Raw genomic sequence first — 10,096 nt, forward strand, 5'->3', positions numbered from 1 at the left:
TCTCTCAAAATAGTCTCCATTTCCTCATTGGGACTTATTCCTATCCTAATTTTCTTTAATGGTTTGATGTCAACGGATTTCATTTTCATCTCTTTTAAACGCCAGTCCCTGACCATTTTTTCTGAGACCCCAAATTCTTTTTCTGCAGCTCGATTCGAATGGGGCTTCGCGAATTCAATAACCTTCAGTTTGAAAGTGATATGATACGAATTACTCTCTCTCTCTCTCTCTCTCTTTCTCTCTCTCTCTCTCTCTCTCTCTCTCTCTCTCTCTCTCTCCCTCTCTCTCTCTATCTCTCTTCATGCTAACAAATAAGATGGCGTCGAATTAAAGAAAGACAGGTATGGTACAGAACCAAACAAGCATTAAACTCTGTTTTATAATTAATTGTTTATTTCATACTAACAGAAGTAAAGAAAATCTAAAGATCATCTTCCGTGTACTTCTCGGCTTCGGAATTTTAGATTCGTGTTTTTTGCAGTGATTCCAAGTGTCGGAAATTCAAGCGTGGCTTGTACCTAGAAAAGATATGATGATTTTTTATAGGATGCGCTTATAAGTCGCACCCTTTACTTTAGGTGAAAATTTCAGATAAAAACAGTGCGACTTATAGTTGAGTATGTACGGTACACAAATAATGGAAGCAAAATGATTTCTAAGTTAAACATAAGGCGATAGCATTACTGGTCCTTCATTTTATGAGAGGATGAAATGTATACTTGACCTTAGCGGGATTTCGGATTAGAAGGCAAAAAGCCACAAATATTGCAAGGCATGGTGCAGCAGCTCTAACGATTGTACGAACCCACTGGTCTTGTGTTTCAATAACTAACCGTTTCTAAATTAAGCACAAGGCCATCCGTTTTGAGGGTAGGTCGAACTCAGTACTTGACTGGTACATTTCATTATTGACTCCAGCAGCATGAATGGCAAAGCTGAGCACACAGTATTTGAACTAAAACGGAACGGGTCGGAAGAAATACTGCAAAGAATTTCCTACAACTGGGATAAGAGCTGTTTCGGTATAAAACCTGAGTCTAAAGAATTTCTCCAGATGTTGGTCAGAGGGACAGCAAGCTGGTGTCTACATTCCTTTAGGAGACGTATTTCATCGACTCCGGAAGAATGAAAGGCAAAGTCGACCTCGGCGGAATTTGAACTTAGGATATCATGACGCACAAAAGACCGCTAAGCATTTTCCTCGGCTAGCTAACAATCCTACAAGCTTACCGCCTTAACTTGAAATATAATATTGGTTTCTAATTTTGACACAAGGCATGAAAATTTCGGGAGACGGGTGTAAGTCGATTACATTGACCCCAGTGCTCAACTGATACTTAATATATCGATCCCGAAATGATGAAAGGCAAAGTCGGCCTCAGCAGAATTTGAACTGAGAACATAAACACAGAGGAAATGCCGCTAATTACTTTGCCAGGTGTATTAACGATCCTGCCAGATTGCTGCCTTAAAGATGGACCATAAATAATGAAGACTAAAATGAATTCGAAGAGGTATGTTGAAAACAATAGCATATATCTGCTCGTACATATATACTCATATAGTGTACAGACTACATCTATGTGTTTATGAACAAGAAGCACATGCATGAGAAGTATAACAGCATGAAATAAGGACACATACATATATATATATAACCGCACATATATACTCACATATAGACGCATATAAATGTGTTTGCGATATCTTCTCGTTCCTTCGTATTTCATTATGAATATGATAATAGTTTATTAAACCGTGTTAGATCCTTGTAATGATGCTAATCTCCCGGAGCCAGTAAAAGTTGGTCACTAAGACAGAGAAAAGTAGGATAAGAAAGATCTAGCTATCCGTTCCTTCTCTCCAATATGCTGTCAGGGAGTCCTACTGTGTTACTTTCTGACTCTATCTATCTATCTATCTATCTATCTATCTATCTATCTATCTATCTATCTATCTATCTATCTATCTATCTATCTATCTATCTATCTATCCATCTGCCTGTCTGTCTGTCCGCCTACCTATCTATATATGTGTGTATACATATATATATATATATATAAATCTAAATCTAAATATATTTATATATATATAAACTAAGACTTAGATAAACTTAGATATGTTTCGACCAAAGATTGTTCCAAGCTATGTCTAAATAGCAATACCTAATAGGATTATCTAAATCCCTTTTATGTCAAGATTTGTGGTATCATGGTCCATTTAGTAGGAAGTTCTTGTTGAGTGAGTTGTATCCAGATATAAGTGGCTTATCTGGTATTCCTTGACGAAATTTGTCCACATTCCGTTTAAAGATAATGGGATCCTTTTCTTCTTTGATCTGTTTGGGGACATTGTTAAATAGGGCAGGGCCTGTTAAGGAAAAGAAATCATTGGATGAAGTTTGAAGCTAATATTGAGGTCGCATCGGCAATGCTGGTGGTATATTCTCCACATCGTGTAACTTATGTATCGCTCACGGCGGTGCTGGAGAGAATAGAGCTTCAATGCTTTAAGGCGGTCACAATAATCGAGATCAGTCATGCCCTTAATTCTGGGGTGATTCAATTTTCCAGATGTTTTGTTTTGCATGGGGAGACCACAGGGGGCAGCAGTATTTGAGGTGTCTATATAGATTATAAAGAGGAGCATGCCCAAGACAGTCCCTCGAAGGACACCACTGGTGACTTTGCTGGGTTTGAGTGGACTTCACCGATCACATGTTGTGTTCTGTTCTCCAGGGAATACTCAATCCAGTGTTGAAGTTTTCCACGAATTCCAACACTTGACAGTTTTGACAGCAAGATATTATGATCAACTCTGTTGATCACTTTACTGAAGTCAAGGTACATGACATCAGAGTTTGAACCTGTTCCCAAGGCTTCAAGGATGTCATCGATGTAGCATAAGAGCCGTGTTAGACTGTTCCTGTCGCAGCGAAAGCCATGCTGGTTTGAATTTAGCAGTTTGTTGCTCTCCAGGAAGCCAGCTATCCGTGATGTTACCACCCCTTCAAACACTTTAATCATATGGAAGGTGAGTGAGATTGGGCGATATTTGACTGCGCGGGATCTGTTTCTCTGATTGAAAACCGGGATGACAGACTGGGATAAGTGCTGTTTCGGTATATAACCTGAGTCAAAAGAATTTCTCCAGATGTTGGTCAGAGGGACAGCAAGCTGGTGTCTACATTCCTTCAAGAGACTAGCGGGGGGATCATGTCCACATGTGACCAAATATTTGCTACGTTTTTGGTCCCCCTGAGTTTACTGATAGGACTTGCTTTCTATATTGTGTTTATGAATAAGCTTTTTATCTCTCTATACTTTTTACTTAGATTTCTTATATATTTTTTAAATATTTTTACTGATAGGACTTTACTGATAAGATTTGCTCTCTATATTGTGTCTATGTATAAGCTTTTTATCCTTCTATATTTTTTACTTGGGTTTTTAATATTTTTTTATATATTTTTTATATTTTTTATATATTTTTTTATATTTTAAAAATATTTTTTACATAATTATAGAGTTAATGTTTTGTATTCTTCCCACAGATATTTTTTTCCTGTTTTCTCCCCTCCACCCTGTTTTTTTCCTGTGCGTCTATAGACATATACATGGAACCTTATGTGTGCGCTTCCATACTCCCTTACTTTTACCCCTCCCCTTACTTTTACCCCTACCCTTACTTTTACCCCTCCCCTTACTTAGCGGTCTATAGCTCTTTTGTCTTAATGACAGTCAACCACACAGTAATTTCCCTTTGTTTAATGGTAATTTTTCACAGGAATTTTCAATGGCCGGATAACTGAAGAGATGTTGGCGTGGGTTCCCACCCCGGCATCCGAAACTCGGAGTCTTATCATGGCTACCGAATAAGTGTCACATATTTTTACAGATAAATTCCACTATTTACATAATATCGAGGTCTCTTTCTTTCTTTTGTTGTCCTTCCTATCAATATATATATATATATATATATATATATATATATATATATATATATATATATATATATATATATATATATATATATACATGTGTGTGTGCGTTTGTGCGTGCGTATGTGTCTGTATATATATATATATATATATATATATATATATATATATATATATATAAAACGGTGCTATTCGTGCCTGGACACAGCCTTTGCACTGAAAACCGGTTAATATAAAATACTGAAAATGCATTTATAACAGGCACCTTATTCTAGCTTAGCTATATAGTCTGTTAATAATTTATATCGTATTGACATTCTGTCTGCTTGGACAATCTATCTTGTTAGGCAAATTTCGAAATTTCTTTCCTGTGCAGAAATTACTGCATATCTGTAACTAAATATTTTTATTAGTATAAGCTAAAATCTGTTATGAATGTTGGACATTGAAGGCATTTTCCCTTACTTGCTATGTAATAGTTTATTTGTGATTTACACACCTACCACAGAAAGATCTCTCACTGATGCCACTGAAAGATTTATTGTAAAACGAACTTTGAATCGTAGGGTAGAAGTACACAGGTACTTTCCTATTATTTATTCTCATGATTCTAAACTCACAAACAGGAACTATACTTTTGGTTGTGGCTACTGCAATATTAAGATTTATCTAAGTAACTTTGGTTTCAAATTTTGGCAAAAAGCCAGCAAATTCGGGGGTGAGGTAAGTCGATTACATAGACACCAGTGTTCAACTGGTACTTATTTAATCGACCCCGTGAAAATGAGAGGCAAACTCGACCTCGGCGGAATATGAACTCCGAACGTAAAAACTTATGAAACGCTACTACCCATTTTGTCCGTCGTGTTGACAATTCTGCCAGCTCATCCAAGCCGTCGTTTCCTTGGGGTCTTATGCCAACAGGTTTAGATTTCGCTTTCTCGAACATATACATTTTGGCGAACAAGAAAATTTGAAGCTTCCTGAAAAAATTTCTTATATCATTTGATAAAACCACATTTAGCTGAGTTGCTACTTCAGTAAAATTTTAGAGAGCAGAATTTGCGCAGAAAAAAAAATGTTCCTACTGAAGGAAGTGCTTCATAGGGGCAGAGAAGATATACAGTATAAGAATGATAATCACAAAGAGACTATTATTTTGTTCAAGGTGACAAAACACATAAATTGCACCCCCCGACACTCACCAGTGCAAGCGAAAAAGGAAATAAATGAATAAATACCATTTCAATATTGAGGCAAACCGAATCTAAACCATCATGTTCAGTAAGCAGTATACTACTGAGAATATATGATAACTTTTACATATTACACAAGTATCACTACACGTGCAATTAAGAATACCACACTTGCCTTCCTGTCTAGTATACCAATATACTGACAAAACTATCTCCTTATGTTTTCTGATCGCATTGTTTTACCTGCATCGGTCACATTCTGTCACATCAGACTTTTGCTGATGAGTCTTTGTCGCAACCACACTCTATCAATTCCAGAGTATTTCAGGATTTGGTTTCCTGTCCCTATTATGTTCTCTTCTACATCAGAGGTCTATATACTGTCAACTTCAACAATGTTCATTCACAGGCAGGTTATACCACACTTCACACATCCTTAGCTCCAGTATTTTATTCTTCAACCGCATGTAATCTAATTTCTTCTGATCGAATTTCTTCTGATCGAATCTGCATTTCTTCTGTGATTAGAAACCCCAAAGTCTTCATACTATTGGGGTTATGCCAATCTGATTTCTTTCAGCATTAAAAATGTGACACCCATACACGCATGTCAAGAAGACATTTTTCCAACTAATTCCCACCCCTGAATAGTATGCCATTAGAACTCTTGAGATAATTTCAAATACTTTCGCTCACTATCACTGGGAGTCTGTGATGATGAACTCGCAAACTGTTCATAGCAAATGCTGCATTTCAGTGACTGTCTTCTCTGACCCCCAGCAAAAAACATAGAATGAAGCAATGCTCCCCGATATAGAAGAACCAGTCCTTTCACTTGCTTGGTATGAATTCACTTACAAACGCTCATCTACAGACGTATTTTCTTGCTTTTATCGCTGCTATTTCTACTGCAGTGGAATTTGATTTTCAGAGTTTATTTGTAATAAGGATATTTGTAGAGAGGGCCACTGCTCATTCCTTCGCAGAGCACCCGTATCGGTGATACTGAAACCATTAAGACTTCAGCTGTTATTATTTCGGTTAATACCTATACAAATAACGTTAAAACAAATAGTTAGATATGGTCGAATTACTAAGGAGAAAGGTGTGCAATAGGGAATTAGTACGGGTGTCTATGTATTTGGTCATAGCTTGCATAATGAGATTGGAAGAGCAGAATGAGTGGTGAGTGCTTGGATGTAGTTGGCACGAAACGTGCAGTTTTTGAGATTCTGAGGCCATTCTAGTAACGGTTGAAAAGGTAGAGACAGGAGACGATACAGCTATATGCCAACAGGTGTAGGATATCTGTAAATGATTTTTATGTCAATTATTCGAGTAATCTTTCTATGGAAGTGATCTAGAATAATTATGCGTGAAGTAGCAGAACTGTCCCAATTGAAGCAATAATCCATTATGTGTGTGTTTCACTCATGCTTTGTAGAATGTTTGCAGCTGGTGGCGATTGAAGTTCATTTTAGTCTGGAAGAAAGAGAAGAGCCGGTGTTTGCAATGTGTTAGTAGCTATGCTAGGTTTTGTAATTTCGCCAATAGTTATCATCGGCGGTAGCTTGCCCTAACATTGAGCTGGTTCAAGCTGAGGGTTACTCTTAGCTAAAGTTTGTTATGCGATGAAATTTGCTTAATGTGAATAATGCTTGAATTTTGTTTTTGTCGCTGGAAAATGCTTTTAATATCTCTAGCTATGGAGTTAGCACGTGCCATCTAGGTTTCATGAACATGATGTGTGTTTGGGGAAAATCACCAGAAAAACGATAGTGTTATATAATTCAGATTTAACCCTACTCAAACTTGATAGAGCGTGTTGAGAGAAATTCTTCAAGCACATACACCACAATAATGCAGTTTCATAGGAAGCTACTGTTCTAAGCAATACGAAATAGACAGATCCCAATTGACAAGACATTTCGAAAGAGATTAGTGTGTCAGAATCAAAAGCTTTGATAATATCTAAAGTAAAATTGCATTCATCGAATTTCCATAAGGAAAGAGCCGAGTGGTTAGTGATACAGGGGAGTAAGCCTCTAGTCGATTAGACACTATGGGAGTCATACTTGTAGTCGTGAGCTCGAACAAACTCAATGTGTTTAAAAATAACATGCAAATATATTGGAAAATTAGGAGTGACTTGAACGGGCATGCGAGTCGTAAAAAGACCAAACGGCTATATTATTTAGAATCACTTATCTAAATTAAGGTATAGCAATTATTGGCATTGAGCGCGCTCACACACACACTCACACACATGCGTGTGCAAACACAAATCACAGACGTGCTGTAGCCTTGAGTTGACATTAATAGTCATCAAAACCAAGAAGGCGAACGATATAAAAGAAGGTAAAACCCAGGGCAGAAGAAGCCATTAAATTCACCATTTCGTCCCATCTGTCCAACTTCAGAACAATGTGTGTAGATACACAAATACTCCTAGACGCGCGCACACACGTGCACTCCCCCACACATACCTATATATAGATACATATCAATACCCATAGACATGCACTTAGAAACCACATATACCAATATATATATAATAAAGTAAAGTTGTGGAATACCGTACGAGTGGAAATATATATGAAAGAAGGTTTGAAAATGCACTTATTTTAAAGATATTTATTTACTTAACCAGTTTCACTTTTTTAGAAAAAGATTATCAAAAGTCTTTGAGAATAATAAAAAATGTTAAAAAACAGTTTGAGTATTAAAATGCATATATACATTCTTTGATGATAATAAGAGGAATATATTTAAAGTATAAAGCTTTGTATGAACTTTGTAGTGTTACATACTGATTATCACACATTCTCTGATAATAAGATGAAAATGTTTAAAACAGTGTAAGTATGAAAATACATATATGGAAAAATACATATACATATTCTTTGATAATCGCGAAAAGTTGAGGAGGAACTGACCTGGCTTTTTTCTCTTGTGTGTATTGAGGGAATGTTTTGCTGTCTTAAGAGACAGTATGACTGGTTAGCTGGGGTGGGAGGAAGGAAGAATTAAAAGGGATTTTTTAATTTTATTTTTATTTTTATTTTTGGTTGGTCTGTGAGCTAGTCTGTCATAGTTCACTGGTTTTTGGGACTGATTTGGTGCACATCTCTATGTGTGTGTGTGTGTATATGTGTGTTTGTGCCGTTTTTATTGGTCCCAGAGTTTATTGTGGAATGTGTATATGAGTGTGTGTTTGTGTGTTTTTTGTGTCGGTGGGGATGTTAGGTGTGTGTACTTGAGAGTGTGCGTATATCTCTTTGTCTGAGTATGTATGTGTTGTTTTAATCGTCCTTGTGGTGTGTGTGTGTGTGAGAGCAACCGTATGTATGTGTGAGGGTGTGTACGTATGTGTGCGTATGTGTGTGTATGTATGTGTGCATCTGTGTGTTTGCGTGGGAGTGTTTTGTGTGAGTGTGGGAATGTGTGTGTGTCTCTCTGTCTGAGTGGGTGTGTTGCTTTAAATATCCTTGTGGTGTGTGTGTGTGTGTGTGTGTGTAAGCAACCGTATGTGTGTGATAGTTCATATGTGTGTGTATGTCTGTATGTGTGCGTGTGTGGCATGTGTATATGAGTATGTGTGTGTTTTATCTATGGTAGGATGGTGTGTGTATATGTGTGCACGTTTGTGTGAGTGTGTATGTGTCTGATTAATATTTGTTAGGGTGTTGTGTGTGCGCATGTGTGTGTATGTGTATATGTGTTTGTTCGTGTGTGTGCGTGAGTGCGTTTGTGAGTGCGTGTGAATGTGTGTTTGTGTGTTTTTTGTGTCGGTGGGGATGTTAGGTGTGTGTACGTGAGAGTGTGCGTATATCTATTTTTCTGAGTATGTATGTGTTGTTTTAATCGTCCTTGTGGTGTGTGTGTGTGAGAGAGAGCAACCGTATGTATGTGTGAGGGTGTGTACATATGTGTGCGTCTGTGTGTGTATGTATGTGTGCATCTGTGTGTGTGCGTGGGAGTGTTTTGTGTCAGTGTGGGAGTGTGTGTGTACGTGAGTGTGTGTGTGTCTCTCTGTCTGAGTGAGTGTGTTGTTTTAAATACCCTTGTGGTGTGTGCGTGTGTAAGCAACCGTATGCGTGTGTGATGGTTCATATGTATGTGTATGTCTGTATGTGTGCGTATGTCTATTTGTGTTGTGTGTTGGTGGGGGTGTTTTGTTTGTGTACGGGAGTTTGTGTGTCTCTAAGTATGTTTGTGTTTGAATTGTCCTTGTGGTGCGTGTGTGTGTGAGAGGAAGCAGCTGTATGTGTGTGCATGAGGGTGCATGTGTGTGTGAGCATGTATGTGTGTGTTGTATTTATTAGGTGTCCTTGTACGTTGGGTTTATCCAGGTGATGTGTATGTGTGTGCATGTGTGTTCCGTGTATGTTGGTACTGGGTATGCGTTTGTATGTGTGTGTATGTGTGTATGTGGGTATGGTTTATGTAGTTTCCTGGTGTATATGTGTACACGTGTGTGCGCGCTGTAATTGTGAGTGATTAGTTTTGTTTGTATTGTTAGTGCAGTATGTGTGTGTATACGTGTGGGTGTGTTTGTGTGAGTGCGTCTATGTGGCTTGTATTTGTCGGGGAGGTGTGTCATTGTGTGTGCATGCTTCTATGCATGTGTGCTTGTGAGTGTTTGTTGTGATTGTTGGGATTGTATTGCCTGTGTTTTTCTTTTGAGTGTGTGTGTGACATTTTTACTGGGGAACGGGCGTATGGTGTTTGTATGTGTGTGTACATATGTATGCAAATATGCGTGTGTGAATATGATTTGTGGTTGCCGGAGTGGTGTGTAGGTGTGTGCATGTACCTGTTTACTTATGTGTGTATGGGTGTTGGTTGTGGTTGCTACAATCGTATTGTAAGTGTATATATGCATGTGTTCTTTCTTGAAATGAATGTGGGTTTGTGCTCTAGTGTGGAGATATTGTGATTGTGTGTGTGTGTATATATG

At 37.8% G+C, this 10,096-nt stretch overlaps 1 protein-coding gene across 1 annotated transcript; it reads right to left on the minus strand.

The window, feature by feature from the left end:
* Window positions 1-2,633: 2,633 nt before the first annotated feature.
* LOC106868779 (uncharacterized) lies at window positions 2,634-3,026 on the minus strand. Its single transcript, XM_014914197.1, has one exon. The coding sequence runs from the start codon at window positions 3,024-3,026 to the stop codon at window positions 2,634-2,636; it is 393 nt and encodes a 130-aa protein (XP_014769683.1).
* Between the last annotated feature and the right edge of the window lie 7,070 nt (window positions 3,027-10,096).

The sequence above is a fragment of the Octopus bimaculoides genome, chromosome 1, assembly GCF_046866305.1.
Source record: "Octopus bimaculoides isolate indiv1 chromosome 1, ASM4686630v1, whole genome shotgun sequence".
Taxonomy (NCBI): Eukaryota; Metazoa; Mollusca; class Cephalopoda; order Octopoda; family Octopodidae; genus Octopus; species Octopus bimaculoides.

Excerpts from the sequence above, each read along its gene's own strand:
- LOC106868779 (XM_014914197.1), bottom strand. The coding sequence starts at position 3,026 with ATGATTAAAGTGTTTGAAGGGGTGGTAACATCACGGATAGCTGGCTTC.